General features: G+C 45.5%; 1 protein-coding gene and 1 pseudogene across 2 annotated transcripts in view; both read left to right on the top strand.

Moving 5' to 3' along the window:
* The first annotated feature begins 1,238 nt into the window (after positions 1 to 1,238).
* Positions 1,239 to 26,203, top strand: part of LOC118710279 (zinc finger protein 883) — a 39,835-nt gene continuing 14,870 nt past the window's right edge. Inside the window, exons 1-5 of one of the 2 annotated variants that reach the window (XR_006740572.1) lie at positions 1,395 to 1,697; positions 2,664 to 2,790; positions 7,512 to 9,160; positions 9,236 to 9,333; positions 9,537 to 9,718. Coding sequence is in view for 1 of the 2 variants with exons in the window: in XM_045575981.1 (XP_045431937.1) it covers positions 1,497 to 1,697 (201 nt within the window). In the remaining variant the exon portion in view is untranslated. Of the gene's footprint in view, positions 1,698 to 2,663; positions 2,791 to 7,511; positions 9,161 to 9,235; positions 9,334 to 9,536; positions 9,719 to 26,203 lie in introns of those variants that run through there. The other variant, XM_045575981.1, reaches the window with a different exon arrangement.
* On the top strand, positions 15,079 to 24,591 carry LOC118710217 (annotated as a pseudogene).

Below are 26,203 nucleotides of genomic sequence, written 5' to 3'. Positions count from 1 at the left end.
GGGAAGGCAGCAGGTCTTCCATGAAAATCTGCTTTGCCACCCACATACGCCAGCTGCTTATATGGGGTAGGACCAAGATCACATAAGGATGCCTGTCAGGGGTGGCTCAGGATTCGATTCCCGGGCAACCCACCTGTGAGGGAATCACTGGATCTCCAGGGTGGGGTGTGCAGGGGGCAGCAATGGATGGTTCTCTATCATCATTGATGTTTTTGTGTCTCTCTTTTTTTTTTTAATTTATTGATTTTTTACAGAGAGGAAGAGAGAAGGGATAGAGAGTTAGAAACATCGATGAGAGAGAATCATCGATCAGCTGCTTGCACATCCCCCACTGGGGATGTGCCCACAACCAAGGTACATGCCCTTGACCGGAATCGAATTCAGTCATCCACGGAGCCAAGTTGGTTTTGGCAAGATCATTAATATTTCCATGGTAATAGGCAGTTCTTAAGTGAGAAAGGACCGCTTTCTAAGGTTCACTTCCAGGTCCAAGAATTGAACCCCAGGTCCAGGGGTTATAAAAGTCCCAGCACATTAGAAAGTCTTTTAGAGTCTTTAATGCAGGGATGTCTCTTTAATTAAACTGGTATATTGGTATCACAGACAATGTGTGTGTGCTTTTAAATATGGTTTTTATAAAATTGATCTCAGAGAGAGGAAGGGAAAAGGGAGAGACAGAGAAACATCCACGATGAGAGCGAATCATTGATCCTTTGTCTCCTGCAGCCCCCTACTGGGGATCAAGCCGGAAATGGGCAATACCGGGCAGGTAATTGAACCACGACCACCTAGGTCAGTGGTCGGCAAACTCCTTAGCCAACAGAGCCAAATATCAACCAGTACAACGATTGAAATTTCTTTTGAGAGCCAAATTTTTTAAATTTAAACTATATAGGTAGGTACATTGTTATTAACTTCTAAGCTGGCCTTTGCTAAAAACTCAAGGGGCCAAAGAGCCACATGTGGCTCGGGAGGCGCAGTTTGCCAACCACTGACCTAGGACACTGGCCATCACAGCCGCAATCCGGATTTTTGGGCTGTGGAGATCCTCGGAGGACTGGGGTTGCCCTGCATCCAGCTGGACTGTGGTACAAGTACTCTCAGATACCACATGCCCTATGATAATCTTTTTTCATCAACATAGATTCAAATCCCTTCACCAGGAAAAGATGACAACTTCCTTTAGCCATTTTTAAGACGTCTCTCTCCTGAGGACATGACATTTCATAGCCCTGCAGTGGTGATCTCCCTGTTCTCTACAGGAGTGATGTGGTAAAGACCCTGATCTCTTTCTTGGACTCTAGGACTACATTACCCAGAAGACCCTGCGCGGAAGACCAACAGCTTAGCCAATCGAGGGTCAGAAAAGCTGTTTCCAGGCGACGCTAAACTCCAAGGGGCGGGACTTCCGTCATCCACGCAAGGGACATTTTGGCTCTACCCAGACGCAGTCTGCACCCTGTTTGGAGGCTCTGGACCACTGGGTCCCGGACGAGATGCCCCGACAGAGAAGGCGCGGGAGTCGCGGCGCACACAGCGCACGCGCGGGGGTGAAGCCCAGTGTCCGCGCCCGGGAGACCCGCCCCGCGGCCCGGACAGGCCCCGCCCTTCCCGCGGCGGCCGCTGCCCCCGCCGCCACCCCCGGGCTCCGCGCACACAGTCCGATGGCGGCGCCCGCCCCGAGGCGCGCGGCTGAGGTGAGTGCGCGTCCCCCGGGCCCCCCGCCTCCTCACCCCGCACCCCACAGCCCGGTGCGGGCCTGTCCCTCCTGCAGCTCCGTCCGCGGGGAGGACCGTGAGGAAGGCGGAGGGGAGGGAGGAGCGCGGTGGCTTCTGAGGACACAGCCAGTGCGGGGCGGAGAGGACAGGGGTGACCGGCCTCCGAGGTTCCCCTGAGGGTGTGGCTGTGAGGATTGGCGGGCAGATCAGAGGCTGCAGGGAGGACGTCACAGCCTCATGGGGGCTTTCCCGGCTGTGGGGTCCCTCAGGGGCCTGGGGTGGTCCTGCATCAGGCTGCGGTACCAGCACTCTCCGATACCATACGCCAAGTTCACGGTTGATCTAGTGGCATGGAGCAGGAAGGGGGCAGAGCCGAGGGGGTTTACCTGAGGTCTGAAGATGTGAAGGAGGAGGACATGACACGGCGGTGTGCACATCTAGAGGAAGAGGAAGTGGGAGCTGATGGTGCTGGGGACCTGGCCTGGAGACTTCAGGGTGAAGCATAAGCTCTGGTTTGGCTTTGTCTTGGAAGCATAATCTGGGAGACTAGCTTGGCAGTAAGGCTGGGGCCCTGCAGGCATGGCCCAGAGCTTAGGTGCAGGCCCTCCCAGGGCCCAAACCCTCTGCTATTGCTGAGGGCAGTCACAGTGAGTAATGGGACTGTGATGAGAGAGCAGCCTGCAGTGGCATTAGGGCCTGGTGACCGCACTAAACTGGGGAGCCCTGGAGGGGGTGGAGGGTGGGGAAGCTGTGTGAGGAGTAGAATTGTGTTTTCTCAGAAAAACAGCTTTGGTCTCAGTCTCAATTCTGGGAGGTTAAAAATGGCTGTGGAGTAAATGGATGCCACACAGACACACTCCCAGGACCAAATTGGAATTGTAACTAAAAGTTAAAAAAAAAAAAAAAAAAAAAAATCGGAACAATATATTGTCTCCATTTTGACAGGTTGGCGTGACCTTGGAGGACATTGCCCTGTACTTCTCTGGGGAGGAATGGAGCCTCCTTGATGAGGGTCAGAGACAGCTATACCTGAATGTGATGCTGGAGAACTTTGAACTTGTGTCCTCGCTGGGTAAGACCCTCACTGTCACCAGAGACCCATTGACATTACACATCCTCATGCCCTTTAACGGGATGTGCTCTGTCCTCACTGCTTGGCTTTCAGTTTTTTGGGCCCTTGCTGTTCTTGGGAGGACTGGTTTGTTTGCTCTGCCGTTTTCTTTTTCTGCAATCACAACACCTCCTGTACTGAACTCCTAGGGAGGGATTTGTGGTTGTTATTGTGGCAGGGAGCCTATTGGATTCCTCCCTGATCAGTGAGGAAAAGCATTCTTTATATTCCTGTTGGTCATTGGTACATAGTTTGGGGAAAATTGCCCCTATATCCTTAGACTGTTTTTTAACCATATTTTTTTGGCTAATGTTTCCGTTGAATACCTTCTATATTTGATATATTATTTATTACATACAGATACTGACTTGTCCTTTTGCATGTGCTTAGTTTTGCTTTGCAGATATTTTTAGAGTTTTTTGTTTTGTTCTCTTTTGAATATATTTTTATTGATTTCAGAGAAGATGGGAGAGGGAGAGATAGATAGAAACATCAATAATGAGAAAAAATTGATTGGCTGCCTCCTGCATGCCCCCTACTGGGGATGGAGCCATCAACGCAGGCATGTGACCTGACTGGGAATGGAACCTGGGACCTCTTGGATCATAGGACGACACTCAGTTCTTTGAGCCACCACAGCCAGGCTGTGCAGGGTTTTTGTTTTTACAAATTCAATGTTTTTGGCAATCCTGCATGCAGGAGATTTGGTGTGGCCATCTTTCTGGCTGGCCCAGATGCTGTTAGTGTTAACACAAGAGATATTCAAACCTGGAAATAATTTAAAAAATATATATTTTATTGATTTTGTACAGAGAGGAAGGGAGAGAAATAGAGAGTTAGAAACATCGATGAGAGTCATCGATCAGCTGCCTCTTGCACACCCCCTACTGGGGATGTGCCCGCAACCAAGGTACATGCCCTTGACATGAATCAAACCCAAGACCCTTCAGTCCCCAAGCCGACGCTCTATCCATTGAGCCAAACCGGTTTCGGCTGGAAATAATTTTTGTGAGTTCATGTGGTCCAAACTTTCAACAGTTGCCAGGAAGGAAAATCTCAAGGCATTGATATAATGCTCCAGAGAATGGCAATTTTGTTCCTTATTTGATACATTACAATCAAGATAGCAGACACAGGTGGGTTACATGAAATTCATTGGTGACAGATTAAGGAAGCAGAAGAGAGCAAAGTGGGGCTACTTCTGCAATTGGATAAAAAGTAAAATGATAACTCTTTTACATAGCTGGTACAGGATAGCTAATAATATTAATATGATGAATATAGAAGTGTGAGTATTTATAGTCTCTGCTATGATGCATTTGTTGTTCACTGAGATATCCCAAAAAAGGCAAGTTATCATAGATGCAAAAGACAATAGACAGGCTCCGTTAAGGTAAAGATTGACTTTTGTCCATGAATATTCTAGCTGAGGACATATCTACCTGTTAATGACTGTTTTTTGTTAGAAAGTTCAATTTTAAACTATCCTTTGTGGTCACTTTAGTTCTCTGCGGTCGGATTACCCCCTAACAGCCTCATTGCCTTACTGCCCTCCTATTGACCTGCCTGATTGGCCCTAACCACTCTACATGCCTGACTGATTGCCCTTAACTGCATCTGCTTGCTGGCCTGATCAACCCCTAACTGGTCCCCTGCCAGCCTGCTCATCCCCTAACCACCACCCCCTGTCGGTCTGGTCTCCCCCTAACTACCCCCCTGCCAGCCTGGTTGCACCTTAACAGTCCCCTTACCAGCCTGGTCTTCCCATAACTGCCACTCTGCCAGCCTGGCTGCCCCTTAATTGCCCCATGTCAACCTAGTCAACCTCTAACTGCCCCATGCTGGCCTGATTGCACCCTAACTGCTCCCCTGCCAGCCTGCCTCATGACCTTTAACTACTCTACTTGCCTGCTTGATTGCCCCTAACTGCCTCCTGCTGGCCTGGTTGTCCCCTGATTGCCTCCCTGCCATCATGGTCACTCCCATGACTGCCCTCCTGCTGGCCTGGTTACCCTCTCGCTGGCCCCCCTGCCGACCTGGACACCTCCTGACTAAACCCCTGCCAGCCTGCCTGATCTCCCTTAACCACTCTACCTGCCTGCTTGATTGCCACTAAGTGCGTCTGCTTGCCGGCCTGACCCCTCCCCCCGTAATTGGTTCCTTGCCAGCCTGCCTGATCATCCCTAACTCCCTCTGCTTGCCTGCCTGATCTCCCCCTAAATGGTCCCCTGCCAGTGTTGTTGTCCCTAACTGTCCCCCCTGCTGACCTGGTCGCCCCCTTCTGTCCCCCTTCCTCTGCTGCCTGGTCACCCCCTAACTGCTCCCCTGCCAGCCTGCCTGATTGCCCTAACTACTCTACCTACCTGCCTAATCGCCCCTAAGTTCTTCAGTTTGCCTACCTGGCCACCTCCTAACTGCCCCCCTGCATCTGACACCCTGGCCACCCCCTAACTGTTATCCTGCCGGCCTGATTGATTGCCCCTAACCACTCTACCTGCCTGCCTTATTGCCCCTAACTGTCTCTGCTTGCCAGCTCGATTGCCCCCTAACTGCTCCCCTGGTCCTGGTCACTCCTTAACTGCCCTTCCCTCCCCCCACCAGCCTCATCAACACCCTAACTGCTCCCCTTTCAGCCTAATCACCCCCTAACCACCTCTGCCTCATCCCTGGCCACCGTGGCTTTGTCCAGAGGAAGTTGGACATCCAGAAGATGTCTAATTGACCTGGTCTAGTTAGCATATTGCACTTTTATTAGTATAGATAGGAGCTCCAAATATTTCTGTGACTCTGTATTTGGATAATCGCTTTACTGTAGTTCTCTCAACTGAATCCACAATATCTCCAAGCAGTACGCTCATATGACTTGCAAGTATTTTCTTCCATCCTGTAGATTGCCTTTTTTTTTTTTTTAAATATATTTTATTGATTTTTTTACAGAGAGGAAGGGAGAGAGATAGTTAGAAACATCGATGAGAGAGATTCATCTACCAGCTGCCTCTTGCACACCCCCTACTGGGGATGTGCCCACAACCAAGGTACATGCCCTTGACCGAATTGAACCTGGGACCTTTCAGTCCGCAGGCCGACACCCTATCCACTGAGCCAAACCGGTCTCGGCTAGATTGCCTTTTAATTTCATTTTGTTAATTGCTTTTGTGATGTGAAGATGTTTTTTCTTTTTTTAAATTTTTTTAAAAATATATTTTTATTGATTTTTTACAGAGAGGAAAGGAGAAAGATAGAGAGCTAGAAACGTCGATGAGAGAGAAACATCGACCAGCTGCCTCTTGCACACCACCTACTGAGGATGTGCCCGCAACCAAGGTACATGCCCTTGACCAGAATCGAACCCGGGACCTTTCAGTCCACAGACCGACGCTCTACCACTGAGCCAAACCGGTTTCGGCTGAAGACGTTTTTTCATTTGTTGTTGTCCAGACCTTAGTTTTTCTTTTTTGCCTGTGGTTAGTGTCATATCCAGAAAATCATGTCCAAATCTAATGTCCAAAGCTTTTTCTCTAGCTTGTCTTACAGTAGTATTAAGTTTTGGGATTGTCATTTAATTATTTCATTCAGTTTGTGTTTTTTTGGTCAGTGGTGTCCAGTTTTATTGTTTTACCCATGAATAAGCATTTTTACCAGCGCCATTCAGTGAAAAAACCATCTTTTCTTTCTTGTGTGTCTTGTGGTTTTTGTGAAAGGATACTTGAATGTATGTGTCTGAGATTATTTTGGTCTTGTCTGTTCTGTCTATTGATTTTGTACAGAGAGGAAGGAAGAGAGATAGTTAGAAACATCGATGAGAGAGTGTTATCGATCAGCTGCCTCTTGCACACCCCCTACTGGGGATGTGCCCGCAACCAAGGTACATGCCCTTGACCGGTATCGAACCCAGGACCCTTCAGTCCCCAAGCCAAGGCTCTATCCATTGAGCCAAACTGGTCTCGGCTACTTGTTAGTTTTAGAGAAAGGAAGTGAGGCATACTATGGTGTGTTTTTTTTATATCACAGTTCACATCTTTTCATATTGGTCATTTAAGGCACACATTATTCACTTCAGTGTTTTTGCTAGTTCTCAATTTTAACTCTAATGGAACGTTTCTAGCTTTCTATCCCTCTCCCTTCCTCTCTGTGAAAAATCAATAATAATAATTAAAAAAAAAAAAAAAGATCAGCTAGTGGCCCAGCCAGTGTAGCTTAATTGTTGAGCATTGACCTATGAACCAGGAGGTCACAATTTCTTCCTGGTCAGGGCACATGCCAGAGTTGCAGGGTAGCAGGGGGTGGGTGGGGGGAGAATGCAGCTGATTGATGATTTTCTCCCATCATTGATGTTGTCTCTCTCTCTCTCTCTCTCTCTCTCTCTCTCTCTCTATATATATATATATATATATATATATATATTATAAAAAAAAGAAGAAACAACTAGTGGACCCTGCCTCTCTTCTAGTGCGCCTTGCCTCTTCTCTTAGTGTCCTATCCTATGCTCACGTCCCTCCCTTGGTGAGGTCTCCACCATTGGGTGACCTTTGGGGTCAAGTAATGTTTAACAGCCTTTCCCTCGGAGTCTAACTCACTTATCTTGAAAAACATGCCTAGTTGTGACAGCTAAAAATTTGTGATGAGGTTATTCCTTCCCCCTCAGGTCCACATGTACCTCACCAGCATTTCCTTTTGTTCAGGTTGCTGCTGTGGAGCAGAGAATGTGGAGGCTCCGACTGAGCAGAACGTTTCTGTAAGAGTGTCACAGGCAAGGAATCCCAAAGTAGCTTTGTCTTCCCAGAAGAGCCACCCCTGTGAGGGTTGTGGGCCCACCTTGAGAAAAATCTTCCACATTATTGACCTACAGGGAACACAATGCAGCCGGATACCGTTGACGTGTGGGGCGTGCGCAAAACAATTTTGTGTCAGCACAAAATCCCACCAGGACCAGGAGCGACATATGAGAGAGAAGCATTCCATTAGCAGCGTGGACAGGATCTCGCTTGCAGAGGGCTGTGATTTCAATGTGTCGCAGAAGCATGTTACCTGCGGGGAGGTTGGGCCGGGCATCCTTGTGGGGTCAGGACATCTCCACCAAAAGGCTACTCAGACTGGGGAAACGTCAGATGAAATATTGACGTCTGCCCTGACTTTTCAAAGAAGAAAAAATGATCACACCAGGAAAGAATATAAGAGAGCGATTGGCCGCCAACACACATTTGTTCAAGGCAACAGAAGACAGCGTTTAGAGTGCCGTGAATGTGGAAAGTGTTTTACCAGGTTTTCTAGTTTCTTTTATCACCAGAGACTTCACACTGGAGAAAAGCCCTTTGAGTGCAGCGAATGTGGGAAATGTTATACCGGTAGCACTGGTCTCCTTTATCACCAGAGAGTTCACACTGGAGAAAGGCCCTATAAGTGCCCTGAATGTGAGAAATCTTTTAGCAGGGTCGATTCCCTCCGTATTCATCTGAGAGTTCACACTGGCGAAAAGCCTTACAAGTGCCCTGAATGTGAGAAGTGTTTTGCCACTAGCACTGGCTTTCGTCATCATCAGAGATTTCACACTGGAGAAAAGCCCTTTAAGTGCAATGAATGTGGGAAGTCTTTCACGGGCAGCGCCGGCCTTAGTTATCATCAGAAACTTCACAGAGGAGAAAGGCCCTACGAGTGCAGTGAATGTGGGAAGTCTTTTACCTGTAGCAGTAGCCTCCGTTATCATCAGAGATTTCACACAGGGGAAAGGCCCCATCAGTGCAACGAGTGTGGGAAAACTTTTACCATGATTAGATGCCTTCGCCGCCACCAGATAGTTCACACAGGAGAAAGGCCTTACGAGTGCAGCGAATGTGGGAAAACTTTTACCATGATCCACTATCTTCGTCGCCATCACAGTGTCCACACCGGAGAAAGACCTTACGAGTGCAGCGAATGTGGCAAATCCTTTACCACCATTTATAGCCTTCGTAATCATCGGAGATTTCACACCGGGGAAAAGCCTTACGAGTGCGGTGACTGTGGGGAATCTTTTTCCATGCTCTATTCCCTTCGGAGTCACCAGAGAGTTCACACCAGCGAAAGGCCTTACGTGTGCCGTGAATGTGGGAAATCTTTTATCAGTAGCAGTGGCCTCCGTTATCACCAGAGATTTCACACTGGAGAAAGGCCTTATGAGTGCAGTGAATGTGGGAAATCTTTTACCAAGAACCAAACCCTTCATTATCATCAGAGAATTCACACTCGACAAGGCCCTCATGCGTGCATTGAATGTGGAAAAACTTTTACCAGTATCCTAAGCCTTCGTTGTCACCAGAGAGTTCACACTAGAGAAAGGACTTAGGAGTGTAGTTAACATGGCAAGTTTTTATTTTATTTTATCTTATTTTAATTTTTTAAATTTCTTTATTGTTTAAGGTATCACATATAATGTGGCAAATTTTGTACCCAAAATTCTAACCTTCTTCTGCACATAAGACTTCACATGGGAGGAAGGTTGTATATATATAGGCAATGTACAGTTTTTAAAAATATATTTATGTTATGATTGTTTACAGAGAGGAAGTGTGAGAGATAGAGAGTTAGAAACATTGATCAGCTGCCTCCTGCACACCATCTACTGGGGATGTGCCCACAACCAAGATACATGCCCTTGACCGGAATCGAACCTGGGACCTTTCCAGTCCACAGGCTGACGCTCTATCCACTGAGCCAAACTGGTTAGGGGCTAAGATCAGTCTTAACAATACTATAGGAAATTCTATTTCTCTGACTTAAGTGTCATACATTCAAATGTCAAAAGTAGGGAGATTCCCTATAAATTTTACTTATGTGAAAAGCATCTATGTGTATGTTGCACTTTGTAATTTACCCAGATGTCCTGCCAGATCTATGTTCCTGAATGTGTCTGTTGCTGAAGCAATGTCACCTATTCCACCCAGAAGGTGTCCACAGATGGCATCAGTCACCATCCTCATTGGCACAGGGAAGCTAACTGTTCTCTGATTTGTTGGAAACTAGGAGCAGCCCTTTTTAAAAAAATATATATTTTATTGATTTTTTACAGAGAGAAAGAGAGAGGGATAGAGAGTTAGAAACATCGATGAGAGAGAATCATTGACCAGCTGCCTCTTGCACAACCCCTACTGGGGATGTGCCCACAACCAAGGTACATGCCCTTGACCGGAATCAAACCCGGGACCCTTCAGTCCACAGGCTGAGGTTCTATCCACTGAGCCAAACCGGTTTTGGCAAGAGCAGCCTTTTTTTTTAGATGTGCATTTGCTACCCCTGTATGCGTAGTAAAATGTCTGGTTAATTGTTCTGCCTAATCTGGTATGAGTTTTGGCAATTTTTTTTAACAAAAGGTAAGTGGGACAACAAAGATGGATTTTGGAATTTCATTTTGTGCCTTTTGCTTTATAAAATAAATGTTTTTTGTATTGGATTAATATCTTTTTTAATTTTTTAATGCTATACACGACGCAATGAACACCACTTTTCACCCACACTACCGACATTCTCCATCACTTTCAGAAGACCAGTCATCCGATAAATAACGTCACAAGCCCTTGCTTTGTCGTGTTTTCCCATTTTCCTAGTTTCCACCCGTGGGAGTTCTTGGGTTGGAACCTGTGTCTAAGGAGGTCAGATGCTTTGGAGTCCCAAAGCCAGTGCAGAGGGAAATAGGAGGGCAGAGATCAGACTCCCCATGACCAGGGGTCAGGCATCCTGGGTTTCGCTTCAGATTCTCAAATATCCCTGGATTTCCAGAGAAATGACGCCTCTCTCTGGTCTGGGTTTCTGGTTTCTCCTGTGTAAAACCAGTGTAAGATGTGTTTCCACCCCTGAGCTCTTAGAGGTAAAGAGCTATGATTTTTCTTTCTTACTTTCTTTTTTTTTTTTTAAGTATATATATATTTTTTATTGATTTTTCACAGAGAGGAAAGGAGAGGGATAGAGAGTTAGAAACATAGATGAGAGAAACATCGATCAGCTGCCTCCTACTGGGGATATGTGTGCAACCAAGGCACATGCCCTAGACTGGAATTGAACCCGGGACCTTTGAGTCCACACTCTATCCACTGAGCCAAACCGGTTTCAGCAGGGCTAAGATTTCTTGTTGCAGTAAAGCAGCTGCTGCCTGTGCTGACTTGAGCAACTCCTACCTCCACCTGCACAGACATTCCCAGGCCAGGCACCCCCTCAATCCCACAAGGCCCACAAGCGCCTTTGTAATAGGAAGAAAAGTGGCTTTTAAGAACCTGATGTCCCACCTGCAAGGAAGCAGGGGCTGTGGGCGCTGAGGTCTCAGTGCGGGGTCCAAACCTGGGAATCCCCAGGTGACTCCTAGTGCTCCTGAGTCTCAGTTGGCTGAATGTGACATGAAGCTGCTGATGGAGCTTGCTTTGGCCTTTGAAGATCAATAAAATTAACATGGAGTGCTTGTATGTGTGTGTGTGTGTTTTGTTTTGCCAGGATTCCAACATGAGCTTTTTGAGCACTTTCTCTTCATTCTCACAAGAACCTGAGAAGTGGAAACTAATTTTGCTGAAAAAAATTCAGTATTAGAGAAATGAAGTCAGCTTCCCAAGTTGGCACCACAGACAAGTGCCAGCTTCAAGGGGCTGAATTTTAACCATTATTTTCTCCAGCGTCAGACACAGTCTCTACCGCTGATGAGCAGCCCTCCCTGGAGCAGGCACAGGATGAGGACCAGGGTGGCTCAGCTGCAGCTCCTGTTTCCATGGTTGCAGTTATGCGTTTCCTCCCGTTCCCTTTACATCTCAGAGCCCTTACCCTGGGCCTCCCCGTGTTCAGGGGGACGCCATCATTTCTTTTTTTTTAAATATATTTTATTGATTTTTTACAGAGAGGAGGAGAGAGGGATAGAGAGCTAGAAATGTCGATGAGAGAGAAACATCGACCAGCTGCCTCTTGCACACCCCCTACCGGGGATGTGCCGCAACCAAGGTACATGCCCTTGACCGGAATCGAACCCGGGACCTTTCAGTCCGCAGACCGACGCTCTACCACTGAGCCAAACCGGTTTCGGCGGGACGCCATCATTTCTCAGCTGCAGTGGTTTCTCCAGGGGAACCTTCCAGAGTGAGCTGCTGTTTGTCTGCCTCCCCTTTGATCCCAGCACAGAGTTTGACCCTCAGGAGACATCAGTCATTTGGGTTGGGTCTCTGCACCTTCATCCACATTTGGGGTGTCGGATTGTGATCCCATCCACTGATGAATTTCATGCCTCAGACTTTGCAAGTGCTCTTTGTATGTGGCATTGACGTTCACTCTTTAGGGGAGAGGGCAACTGGACGTGAATTCTGGGACCAAATTTATGGAAGTGATGCTGAAGACCTACAGGATCCTGGTCTCACTGGTGAGGGCTCACCTCTCTTCCATGCAGGGACACACTGCTCAGGGGATTCTGTCCTCTATATCTCTACTGGCTGATTGAGACAATGGCTCTCACCATGTTTTCCCTGCAGCCCCAGTCATGTTCTGGACCCATGGCCTGCTTTCCAGTCTCCTGTGTCTGCACCATGGGTTTTTGGGTGGGAACAAACTCAACGGGCCAAAGAGCCGCATGTGGCTCGGGAGCCTCAGTTTGCCAACCACTGCCCTAGGCAGACCAGCCAAGGGCCAATCCCTCTTTCCAGTAACATTATGTTTAGATTGTCAGAAACATCATCTCACCTGACATCTTACATCTATCCGTAAAGGACAACTTATTTTAATTTTTAAAAATCTTTAGTGTTGCTGAAACCAATTTGGCTCAATGGATAGAGTGTCGGTTTGCTGACTGAAAGGTCCCAGGTTCAATTCCGGTCAGGGGCATGTACGTTGGTTGTGGGCACATCCCCAGTGCAAGAGGCAGCTGGTCGACGTTTCCAGCTTTATCTCTTTCTCTTCCTCTCTGTAAAAATCAATAAAATATATTAAAAAAAATTATATATATATATATATTTTAACATGCCAGGGCTGTTTCTTTTCCCTTTTTAATATTTAATTTTTATTTTATTTATTTTTTTAATTTTGAAACTTTTAAAAAATATATACCTTATTGATTTTTTACAGAGAGGAAGAGAGGGATAGAGAATTAGAAACATCAATGAGAAAGAGAATCATCGATCAGCTGCCTCTTGTACACCCCCCACTGGGGATGTGCCGGAAACCAAGGTACATGCCCTTGACCGGAATTGAACCCAGGACCCTTCAGTCCCCAGGCTGATGCTCTATCCACTGAGCCAAACCGGTTTCGGCTCTTTTCTCTTTTTAATATTTAATTTTTAAAAACTTTGTTCATTACCATTACATACAGCATACTAGTCTCAGATGCACAACATAGTGATTAGGCATGTACCGTATTTTTCAGACCATAAGACGCACTTTTTTCCCCCCAGAAGTGGGGGGAAAAAGTCCCTGCATCTTATGGTCCAAATATAGCCTACACATATACTTTAAAAAAAAAGGTTTTTTACTTGCCCGGCTCTGTGTGGTCTCTGTGTGCTTGCCCGGCTCTAAAATGGTTCTATTAATAAATGCTGCTGTTTACTTTACAGGGTTGATTACATGTGTTTATGACTGTGATGTTGGGTTTTAATGCACATAAAATATTTTAGGACACTATTTGTTTCAGAATCTTTTTTTCTTCATTTCCCTTCTCTAAAAACTGGTGCGTCTTATGGTCCGGTGCGTCTTATGGTCCGAAAAATACGGTATATAACTCACAAAATGACCCCGAGGTGTTTCCAGCACGGGCTGTTTCTGATGACTGACAGGCTTCCTGCCTCAGACACTTAAATGAATGCAAATCTCTCAGGTCACATCCCACACCTCCTAACCCAGGAACTCCAGTTTTGATCTGGGGATCCAGGTCTGTGGGTTTTAACAGGGGCCTCATGCACACCTCAGCCTGACATTCTTTGAAACCCTACATCCTGGGTTCCAGCCCCATCATTACCCAAACAGTACACTTCCTAATGGGATGGATTCAGGATGAGCCCGTCATTGATTCCAGACTTTTACTGCCCTCCCTGTAGTGGCCTTTTTCAAAGTCCCCAACCCCCATTGACAACTTAGGTTCCTCCCAGAATGCTCTCCTCTTGGTGATGGCCAGCCTGACACTGTGTTCACTTGTGAAAAATGTGTGTTCTTGCCGAAACCGGTTTGGCTCAGTGGATAGAGTGTCGGCCTGTGGACTGAAAGGTACCAGGTTTGATTCCGGTCAAGGGCATGTGCCTTGGTTGCGGGCACATCCTCAGTGGGGGGGGGTGCAAGAGGCAGCTGATAGATGATTCTCTCTCAATGTTTCTAACTCTCATTCTCTGTACAAAAATCAATAAAATATAAAAAAAAATTGTGTTCTTAAAAGACAAACAAAAAACATGCCTCAAGCCAACTATTTTCCAGCCAGAGGTGTACGTGGGTGTGTGTCCATTTACCAAATATATTAAATTGTCTTTTTCTATTCCTAACCGGTTTGGCTGAGTGGATAGAGCATCAGCCTGGGCAGAAGGGGGTTGGATTCCTGTCAAGATGGCATGTACCTTGGTTGCAGGCACATCCCCAATGGGCAGGGGTGGGGGGGTGGGGAGACCAGGGGGGTAGGGGGTGTGTGTGCAGGAGGCAGCAGATCGATGTTTCTATCTGTCCCCTCCTCTGTAAAAAATCAATAACATATATACTTTAAAAATCAATAAAGTATACATTTTTTTAAATATACTTTATTGACTTTTTACAGAGAGGAAGGGAGAGAGATAGAGAGCTAGAAACGTCGATGAGAGAGAAACATTGACCAGCTGCCTCCTGCACACCCCCCGACGGGGATGTGCCCGCAACCAACGTACATGCCCCTGACCGGAATCGAACCCGGGACCCTTCAGTCCGCAGACCGACGCTCTACCACTGAGCCAAACCGGCTTCGTTGCAATAAAGTATACATTTTTTAAAAATTCTTTTATTAGCAATGCCTCCTCCGCTGCATACTGACACCTGCCCTCCTAGTTGCTCCTTTGGGAACGTAGTTTGTTGTGTATATATACTTCCGTGTAAAGTGGAGAATATACTCCGCGGCTCTGGTACTTTTTCTGAAAGCAATTTAGGTTGCACGGTGTTTGCACCGCGAAGCTGTGAAACCCTAACTTACTTACTTACTTATTTATTTATTTATTTATTTATTTATTTATTTATTTATTTATTTATTTATTTATTTATTTATTTTCCCCCTAGCCGCGAAGCGCTGGAAAACGAGATGCTCTCAGCAGCTTCTCTCACCTCGTCGCCAATGCTGGCTAGGAAGCGCCTTCCGGCGGCTCTGCCTTCTGTACGGCAACCAGGCGCCAAACATGGCCGCCCCCATGGCCGCGCCGCGCTGTGGGCGCAGCCATCGTGCTGCCCCACGCCTCCTCCAGCGCCTGCGGCCCTCCTGGGCCACCGTAGCGGGGGCGGGGCCGGGGCAAAAGTTAAAGCCGTTCGCGGAAATACCACGTTTTCGCTCTCCTCGTCGGTCTGGGCGCACATCCAGGTCAGTGTGTGGTTTTGTCCTTCCCCCAAAGTTTTTGTTGTTGTTGTTGTTGTTGTTGTGTGTTTTTTGGGCACAGCAAAAGTTTTGTTTCTCTGGGTGACGTGTGGGCGTGGCGTTGTGCGGGGCGTGGAGTCACCGCGGGGCGGAGGGGCGGAGGGGCGGCCGGGAGGAACGGGGCTGCAGGGGTTTGAGGGGAAGCAGAGGCCTCTGTGTGGGGTCGGGTGCCCTGGGGGTCGGTACCCAGGGGAAGGGTCTGTGTCGGTTACGCCCTGGCCCTGGCTGTCAGGGTGGGGGGTACTGCAGGGCACCCCGCCTGTGAGACGTGCGGGGGGCCACCTTTAGGAGGATCTTGGGGTCAGGGTCAGGTTGGGGGGTTCATACGCGGGTCAGGGAGGTCGGGCCGGCGCGGTGTCCACGCCCGGGAGCGTCTGGCCTGCGTGTCTGATAAAGAAGGAGGTGTGATCGCAGCCCGCGGTCCCAGGAGGCTTGAGAGGATGAGCAGGATGCCTGGCGTTTCAGGTTACGACCTTGGCTGCTGTTGGGGGGACCCCAGGCGTGAGGGCCCCGAGTCCTTCTGATTTTTATTTTATTTATTTTTAAAAATATATATTTTATTGACTTTTTATTTATTGACTTTTTACAGAGAGGAAGTGAGAGGGATAGAGAGAGAAACATCCATCAGCTGCATCCTGCACACCTCCTACCGGGGATGTACCTGCAACCAAGGTATATGCCCTTGACCGGAATGAACCCGGGACCTTTCAGTCTGCAGACATGCTCTATCCGCTGAGCCAAACCGGTCTCCGTAAGTCCTTCTGTTTTTTTAACCTTCAGTTTCTCCGTTGACGAACTAAGACCCAGGGGCTACACTAGCAACGCCCGGGTGTCATGCATCCTCTGTGGCCCCTTTCGCGCTGCAAAGGCAGGATTGAGCTGGGACACAAACATTCAGGTCTGCAAAAGGGACCAAGTCCCTTTGTCTCTTTTAAGAAAAAATTTGTCGCCTTGGCTGGTTTGGCTCAGTGGATAGAACGTTGGCCTGTGGATTGGGGAGTCCCGGATTCAATTCCGGTCAAGGGCATGTACCTGGGTTGCAGGCACATCCCCAGTGGGAGGTGTGCAGGAAGCGGCTGATTGATGTTTCTAACTCTCTCTCTCCCTTACTCTCTGAAAAAAATCAATAATATATATATATTTTTAAAATTCATTCTTTAACTTAAGCCTGTCAATTGTTTTCTTACATCTGGGATGACATGACTTTGAAATGTTGGGGTAATTTCCTTCCCCTCCCTCCTCCCCAAGATTCCTCAGGGCACACTCTCCCATCAGAGCAAGAGGCCACAGAGTTCTTCAGGGTTATTGCTGTCATGTTAATTGCTAAGTTTAATTATCCTATTTCCACCTTTGCAGAAGTAGGTGTCTATTCATTTTACTTTTAATCCAATCCCGGAGATTTCTCTGCTTTGCTTTTTCCCTAATGTGTCACCAATGGATTTCATGTAACCTTCTTGTGTTTCCTTGATTCTAATGTATAAGTTAGGTTTAAAACTGCCATCCTCTAAAGCAGTGTTTCCCAAAGTGTGGTACGCGTACCCCCAGGGGTACGGGAAGAGTTTGGTGGGGGTACGCATTGCACCGGAGTTTGGTGGGGATATGCACTGCACTGTGCTTAGCTGCACCTAATTCTACGTTCTCATGAGTATGAGGGGTACTCAGCGTTACGAAAATTATAGAAGGGGTACACATATGTCAAAAGTTTGGGAAACACTGCAAAGCATTTTCTTAATTCATTGTTATTTTGCTTCCAGGCACTTGTCTTTGCTTTGGCTCAAATAAACTAATAAAAATTTGTTACAAGGCAGCAGGAACAATTGAACCATGTGAAGCAGGAGGAAGCTGCAGGATGGGTGACACCCCTGACTGCAGGCGGATTTCTGTACAGAAATACAGAGCAGACCCCGATTCACCAAGACAGAGCCTCCCTGTTGCCAGCTCTATTCAGAGAACAGAAGGAAGTGCTCCGGGCTCAGGTGACTGAATTTGTTTTTTTCCTTTACTTTCTTCTGTAATGAATTTGAAGAGGCCTATAAAATCACTTCATTGATCTGAAAAGCACACACACGTGTGTGTGTGTGTGTGTGTGTGTGTGTTTATTTATTCATTTACTTATTTATTTATATATTAGAGGCCTGGTGCACAGATTTGTGCACTGGTGGGGTCCCTTGGCTTGGCCTGTGCCCTTCCACAATCTGGGACCTCTCGGGGGATGTCAGACTGCTGATTTCAGGCCTAAGGACCCCACTGGTGCACTGGGCCTCTAGTATGCATATAAGATCTTTGGTTAATCTCTTCCCACTCACCCTCTCCCCCCTTCCCTCTGAGAGTCATCAGTCTGTTCCATGTTTCTGTTCCTGTGCATTGAATGTCTGCCCCTGGTGGTCAGTATGCGTCATAGCTACCAAACGGTAGACCGATTGAATGGTCACGTAGGCTTTTATATATATAGATATTATCTCTTTTGAATATATTAATTTGAATATATGAAATGTGTTTCTAGGTTAACAAGCATGTTTAACTTTTTCACATTATAGAAACATCTAATTGGAAGAATGCATGGATGTACAATTACTAATAGTATTTTCTGGGCATGTGATTCTTCAACTGTATATTAAAATAAAACCCCACTCACTGTATAGGTGCAGTCTGCAAAGTGAAAATGAGCAGAAAAACTAACATTTCTCCCAGACCATGTGCAGGACATCACGCCATCACACAGCATGGAGTTGTCAGAGGGACCCCTGACATTTCATGATGTGGCCGTGGACTTCACCTGGGAAGAGTGGCGGCTCCTGGGCCCCGAGCAGAAGGACCTGTACAGGGACGTGATGCTGGAGACCTACCGCCACCTGGTGTCCGTGGGTGAGGACAGCTCCCGTGTAACAGTCCCATGGTGCTCTGTCAGTGGGATAGAGAGTTAGAAACATCGATGAGAGAGAATCATCGATCAGCTGCCTCTTGCACACCTCCTACTGGGGATGTGCCCGCAACCAAGGTACATATATAAATATATATAGATATATATATTTTTAAAATATATTTTATTGATATTTTACAGAGAGGAGGAAGGGAGAGAGAGAGTTAGAAACGTTGATGAGAGAGAAACATCGACCAGCTGCCTCCTGCACACCCTCTACTGGGGATGTGTCCGCAACCAATGTACATGCCCTTGACCGGAATCGAACTCAGGACCCTTCAGTCTGCAGTCCGACGCTCTACCACTGAGCCAAACCAGTTTCGCTACATATATATATTTTGATGATTTAAGAGAGGAAGGGAGAGGGAGAGAGAGACAGAAACATCAATGATGAGAATCATCAATTGGCTGCCTCCTGCAAGCCCCCCACTGGGGATTGAGCCCAAAACCCAGGCACTTGCCCTTGACTGGAATTGAACCCAGGACCTTTCTTTTTTTTTTCTCTCTCTTTTTTTAAAAAATATATTTTATTGATTTTGTACAGAGAGGAAGGGAGAGAGATACCGAGTTAGAAACATCAATGAGAGAGAGTCATCGATCAGCTGCCTCTTGCACACTCCCTACTGGGGATATGCCCGCAACCAAGGTACATGCCCTTGATTGGAATCAAACCCGGGACCCTTCAGTCCCCAAACCCACACTCTATCCATTGAGCCAAACCGGTTTCGGCAGAACCCAGGACCTTTCAATCTGCAGGCCAATGCTCTATCCATTGAGCCAAACCAGTCAGGGCTCATTCTCCCTTCTTGACAGACGCCAGCCCAATATAATATGTCTGAGTCTCCGTCATTGTTCACAAGCAGGGTATCAAGCCAGCAATACCGATGCACTCTCTAAGCTGGAACGAGGGGAAGAACCGTGGACAGTACAACATGGACGCCGCTGTCTAGTGTCTCCAGGTGAGGGGGTGAGAGCCAGCAAGGTGGGCAGCCGGGGAGTCACATTCTAGTCAGCGAAGTTGTCAGAGCTGTGACAGTGAATGAGGAAACTCAGAAAACCACCCCTCGCCAAAACCAGTTTGGCTCAGTGGATAAAGCATTGCCCTGCGGACTGAGGGGTCTCAGGTTCGATTCAGGTCAAGGGCATGTACATTGGTTGTGGGCACATCCCCAGTGGGGGGTGTGCAGGAGGCAGCTGATTGATGTTTCTCTCTCATCCATGTTTATGACTCTCTATCCCTCTCCCTTCCTCTCTGTGAAAAATCAACAATATATATATAATTTTTAAAATATATTTTATTGAAAAATCAACTATATATATATAAAATTTAAAAAATATATTTTATTTATTTTATTGAAAAATTAGCTATATATATATATATATATATATATATATAATTTTAAAAAAATGTATTTTATTGATTTTTCACAGAGAGGAAGGGAGAGGGATAGAGAGTCAGAAACATCAATGAGAGAGAATCATCAATCAGCTGCCTCTTGCACACCCCCCACTGGGGATGTGCCCACAACCAAGGTACATGCCCTTGACCGGAATTGAACCTGGGACTTTTCAGTCCGCAGTCCGATGCTCTATCCACTGAGCCAAACTGGTTTCGGCAAAATATATATTTTTAAAAAAATAGATTTTTAAAATTTTTAGTTCCTCCCTTTTCTAGAGGTCACTGGGTTCCAGTGCTAAAACCCCGGTCTTCTAATTAATTGACGTGTCTGGTCACTAACTCCATCTCGAATGTATGTAGGAATCAGTCCTAAGCCACTTAATTAGCATAAAGTCAGCTGTTATTATAAGGGTCTTTAAAAAAAACTTTATATATTTCAGAGAGCGGAAGGGAGAGAGATAAAGAGATAGAAACATCAATGATTAGAGAGAATCATTGATTGGCTGCTTTATGCACACCCCTTACTGGGGATGGAGCCCACAACCCAGGCATGTGCCCTTGACCGGAATTGAACCTAGGACCCTTCAGTCTGCAGGCCAGTGCTCTAACCAAGGAGCCAAACCAGCCAGGGCATAATAAGATCTATTTATGTTCAAAGTTACTTGTTGTATCTTCTTAAAATATGAAAAATTTACTGTTATATTTGAGTTTAAGGTTTAGATTTAGGGTCAGTTTAATTGTAGAAAATAGGTTTGTTTGAAGTTAAATTTGACTTAGTTTTAGAGTTGCTATATTTTATAATTTGATGTTAAAGCTAGAGATAGTGTTAGAATTTCTTTTAAGCCTGGCCCCAGACATAGAATCACCTAATGTGTTAGAATTTGTTTAGGGTTATTATTTGTGGGAACATTAGAATTGATGTTATATTTTGCTTTCAGTCGTGGTTATGGTTTGGAGAAATATTTTAGTTTCTTTGAGTAGTAGTGTTTGTACAATGATTGTATTTTAGTCCAGGGTTTGGTTTGAGTTCCAGGTTCTAGTTAAGTGTTTTGTAGAATTAAGTGAGACTTAATACGGAAACAGGTTTGGCTCAGTGGATAGATCGTTGGCCTGCGGACTCAAGGGTCCCAGGTTCAGTTTCGATCAAGGGCATGTATCTTGGTTGCGGGCACATCCCAATGGGGGAGGGGGAGTGCAGGAGGCAGCTGATAGATGTTTCTCTCTCATCAATGTTTCTAGCTCTATTTCTCTCCCTTACTCTCTATAAAAAAGTCAATAAAATATATTTTTTTAAAAATAAGTAAATGAGACTTAATGCTAGTGTTTGGTATGAAATTAAAATAAATTTTAAAAAATTACAAGGGTTTGCCAAAACCGGTTTAGCTCAGTGGATAGAGCGTCAGCCTGTGGACTGAAAGGTCCCAAGTTCGATTCTGGTCAAGGGCATGTACCTTGGTTGTGGGCACATCCCCAGTAGGAGGTGTGCAAGAGGCAGCTGATCGATGATTCTCTCTCATTGATGTTTCTAACTCTCTATCCCTCTCACTTCCTCTCTGTAAAAAATCAATAAAATATATTTAAAAAAATAAAATAAAATAAAAATAAAAAAATAAAAAAAATTACAAGGGTTTGACAAGCTCAGTCTCAAGAACTGTGGACGAAGACAAAATATAAATCTTATTGTACAAATTATGGAACTGACACTAAATAGTTAATTCAGCAATGGGCGCTGTGGCTCAGTTGATTGGAGTGTTGTCCCTTACACCTGAGGGTCACTGGTTCTATTCTCTGTCAGGATATATACCTAAATTGCGGTTTAGTCCCTGGTCAGCGTGTGTACAGGAGGCAATCGATCAATGCCCCTCCCTCTTCTCTCTCACTTTCACTCTTGTCCTCGCCCTCACTCTTCCTTCCTCTGTAAAAGAAAAAAGTCAACAGTCCTGGCCAGGTGGCTCACTTGATTGGACTGTCATCCTTATGCCAAAATGTTGTGTGTTCGATTCCTGGTCAGGGCACATGCCTTGGTTGCAGGTTCTATTGCTGGTCAGGGCATGTATGAGAGGCAACTTATAAATGTTTCTCATATCAATGTTTCTTTTTCTCCTTCTCTCTCTAAAACCAATAAAAAATTATCCTCAGGGGATAATTTAAAACAAAATGTTTTTTTTTAAAATCAATAAATATGTTTTAAAAATAATAGTTACTACACATGAGGGCATTTTGTAAGAACAGTTTTATTTCTTCTTTTAAAAAATACATATTTTTATTGATTTCCAAAAGGAAGGAAGAGGGCGAGATAGATAAAAACATCAATGATGAGAGAGAATCATTGATCGGCTGCCTGCTGGGTACCCCCCACCTTGAGGATGGAGCCTGCAACCTGGGCATGTGCCCTGACCGGAAATAAACCATGACCTCCTGGTTCATAGGTCAATGCTCATCCACTGATTCACACCAGCTAGGCAAGAACAGTTTTATTTCAAACACAGATTATGAGAGATTACAGAATGACTTACTGTTCTCTTCTTTCCTAGAATTCAAGAAAGTTGCTGATCCTTTGAATTGTCACTTGCAAAGTCAAAGCCTTCAGAAGAATCTGGGACTATGTTGTGAATATAATATGTTTGAAAATATTGTTCATCAGAGTGAAGGTCATTTCCTATTAAAGCAAAATCATGGTATGTTTGACATATGTGAAAAACCTGTAAAATCTAATTTACATTTTGAAAAACAAAACAGAAGCTGTCGCCTAACTAACTCTGTTGAGTTGAATGGTGATGGAACATGCATCCTGCATGCTAACAATGAACAAACTGAAATGAAATCTGTCAGTACAAAAAGCATCAGTAATGATTCACCGGTTAATAAGCAACAGAGAAGTCACAACACAGAGAAAGCCCACGTGTGCATTGACTGTGGGAATGCCTTCATGGAGATGTCTCAGCTCACTGGTCACCTGAGAGTTCATACTAGGGAGAAACCTTATGCATGCCATCTGTGTGGGAAAGCCTTCGCCAGAAAATCCAAGCTCACCAAATATCAGAAAATTCATACCAGCCTGAAACAATACGAGTGTGCTGAATGTGACAAAACCTTCCCCAAGAAATCGCAGCTCAGTTTACACCAGAGAACTCACCTGGGGGAGAAACCGTATACCTGTCACGAATGTGGGAAAGTGTTCGTAAAAAAGTGGCAGCTCCTTTATCACCTGCAGACTCATACAGGGGAAAAACCCCATGGATGCCGTCTCTGTGGAAAGTCCTTTTCCACAAAGTCTTATCTCACCAAACATGAGAAAACTCACACAGGAGAGAAACCTTACATATGCAATGAGTGCGGAAAAGGCTTCATTGTGAAGTGTCGTCTTATTGCCCATCGTCGAATTCATACCGGAGAGAAGCCCTTCGTATGCAGTGAATGTGGGAAAGGCTTTACCTTGATGAACAGTCTTACCACGCATCAGCGCACTCACACAGGAGAGAAGCCCTACCTATGTGATGAGTGCGGAAAGGGCTTCACCAGGAAGAGCCTTCTCGTCAAACATGAGCGGACACATACCGGGGAGAAGCAGTATGTGTGTAGCGTATGTGGAAAAGGCTTCACCATCAAGAGTCATCTCACTGTGCATCAGCAAACTCACACCTTAGAGAAACCGTTCAGTTGCAGTCAGTGTGGGAAAGGCTTCACTGGGAAGAGCTATCTGACGGTGCATCAGCGAACGCACACAGGAGAGAAGCCCTATGTGTGCAGTGACTGTGGGAAAGGCTTCCCGGGAAAGATGCAGCTCATTTTACACCAACGAACTCATACGGGAGAGAGACCTTACGTGTGCAGGGAATGCGGGAAAGGTTTCAAAGTGCACAGCCATCTCATCAGGCATCTGCGAACACACGCAAGAGAGAAGCCCTTTGTTTGTAGTGAGTGTGGAAAAGGCTTCACCATGAAGACTAATCTCACCGTCCATCAGCTGAGCCACACTTCGGAGAAGCCGTTCATGTGCAGTGAGTGTGGGAAAGGCTTTGCCGTGAAGAGCCGTCTTATTGTACATCAGGGAATTCACACGGGAGAGAAACCCTATTTGTGCAGTGTGTGTGGCAAAGGCTTCCTGGCAAAAAGCAAGCTGATTGCACATCAGCGGATCCATACAGGAGAGAAACCTTATATATGTAGTGAATGTGGGAAGGGCTTCACCGAGAAGTTTAATCTAATCAGACATCAGCGAAAACATACAGGAGAGAAGCCCTTTGTGTATGTGGAAAAGGCTTCACCATGAAGAGAAACCCTATGAGTGTGATGAATGTAGGGAAGCCTTCATGACAAATTCAGGACTTGATGAGGGAAGTAGAATGGGTGCAGCAATGATGGGAAAGCTTTTGCTCACTTGTCAATCCATGTTAAACATGAGAATTTATAGGTAGTTGCTTTGGGGGGAATCCCTTCTTGTGTTCTGAGATCTCAAGAAGATAATATGCGCCCTAGCTGGTTTGGCTCAGTGGATAGAGCGTCGGCCTGAGGACTGAAGGGTCCTGGGTTTGATTCCGGTCAAGGGCTTAAATGAAAAGCATTCTGTCACAAGTCTAAGCAGATAGTACACTTCATAGTAAATTTGGGACAAGATACTTTCACCATATTTCTAGTTGCCTAGCCTTTGAGTTAAGCTTTAAATAGTGGCAGTTTCTTTCTTCTGGATCAAATTTTAATATATGCAACATAAAAGTGTTCTATTGCAATTAATTTTGCAATTCTTTCATTCCAACTTAAAAGATTGGTTAATATACAATATACCTGATTAATACTCTTCAAAAAAATTGAGGACATAAAAAAGAAAAATACGAAGAAATGCCGGGACCAGTTTGGCTCAGTGGATAGAGCGTTGGCCTGCAGACTGAGGGGTCCCGGGTTTGATTCCGGGCAAGGGCATGCACATTGGTTGTGGGCACATCCCCAGTGAAGGGTGTGCAGGAGGCAGCTGATCGATGATTCTCTCTCATCGATGTTTCTAACTCTCTATCTGTCTCTCTTCCTCTCTGTGAAAAATCAATAAAATATATTTAAAAAAAAGAAAAAAAGTAAAATACCAAGAAATGGTCACAGAACAGAGAAAATGTAGGATATGATCTAATTTTATTTTAATTTATTACATTTCCATATTATAAAATGTTTATATATGTAAATATATATATACATGTAAAAAAAAATATATATATATATATATATATCTCCCCACACACACATATATACTATTATATATATTTCATGACAGGCTAAACTTTTTTTTAAATGGAGTATTCATGAAACAATTTAATTATGTTTGGCTTACATAATGACACTTTAAAAATATATATATATTTTTTATTGCCTGGTTCGTGTGGCTCATTGGTTGAGCGTCAACATTTGAGCCAGAAGGTCACAGTTCAATTCCCAGTCAGGGCACATGCCCAGATTGTGGGCTCAATCCCTGGTGGGGGGTGTGCAGGTGGTGGCCAGTCAATGATTCTCTCTCATCATTGATGTTTCTATCTCTTTTCCCTCTCCCTTCCTCTCTGAAATCAATAAAAGTATGTATTTTTTAAAAATATATTTTATTGATTTTTGTACAGAGTGGAAGAGAGAGAGAGAGAGAGTTGGAAACATCAATGAGAGAGAGTTATCGATCAGCTGCCTCTTGCACACCCCCCACCGGGGATATGCCCGCAACCAAGGTACATGCCCTTCAGTCCCCAAGCCGACGCTCTATCCATTGAGCCAAACCGGTCCTGGCAAAATATGTATTTTCAATGGTAAAAATTCATGTGTATTTTACCACCTTAAACAATGTGTTCTCATTTTTTGAAAATTCTAGAAAAATTTTGTCTCATATGAGGTTTGTCTCTCACAGGGTACATGACATCACAGGGTGGAAGTAGGGTAGCTGGTCCATGGAATTATCACGGGGGGCCAGGTGATAGGAGCACCAAAGTATTTGCAAGGAAGGAGGTGATACATCTGCCTGTGGTTGGGATATATTATATTTGGGGTCATCAGGTGATTCAGAGTCTGTAGAGATCAACGACCGTGTCCCCACCACCATGGTCTTTGCTGACCACCTGTTTTTAATGGGTGGGGTGCCATTTAGGATGATTGCACTGTCGGGCCCTGGATCAGGATTCAATATGGGGCTCAATGCTGATGGGCTATGGGTGGTCATCACATGAGGGCATCTGGTCCAGGTTTGGGAATAATCAGGAATAAATGTCTGTGGTCTTAAGAGTCTCGTGAGGCTGAAGCTTTGGATGCCAGGACCCTGGGCTGGTGGTTGGGTTGAGGTTCCAATGTTGGCTCAGTGGTTGAACATCAAAGTATGAACCAGAAGGTCATAGTTTGATTCCCAGTCAGAGTTGGGGGCTTGGTCCCCAGTGCAGGGCATGCAGGAAGCAGCCAATTAATGGTTCTCTGTCATCAATGTTTCTATCTCCCTCTCCCTTCCTCTCTGAAATAAGTAAATATATAT

The sequence above is a fragment of the Pipistrellus kuhlii genome, unplaced genomic scaffold, assembly GCF_014108245.1.
Source record: "Pipistrellus kuhlii isolate mPipKuh1 unplaced genomic scaffold, mPipKuh1.p scaffold_m20_p_71, whole genome shotgun sequence".
Taxonomy (NCBI): Eukaryota; Metazoa; Chordata; class Mammalia; order Chiroptera; family Vespertilionidae; genus Pipistrellus; species Pipistrellus kuhlii.
Note: the sequence above shows the minus strand (reverse complement) of the source record. Positions and strands in the feature narration are given on the sequence as shown.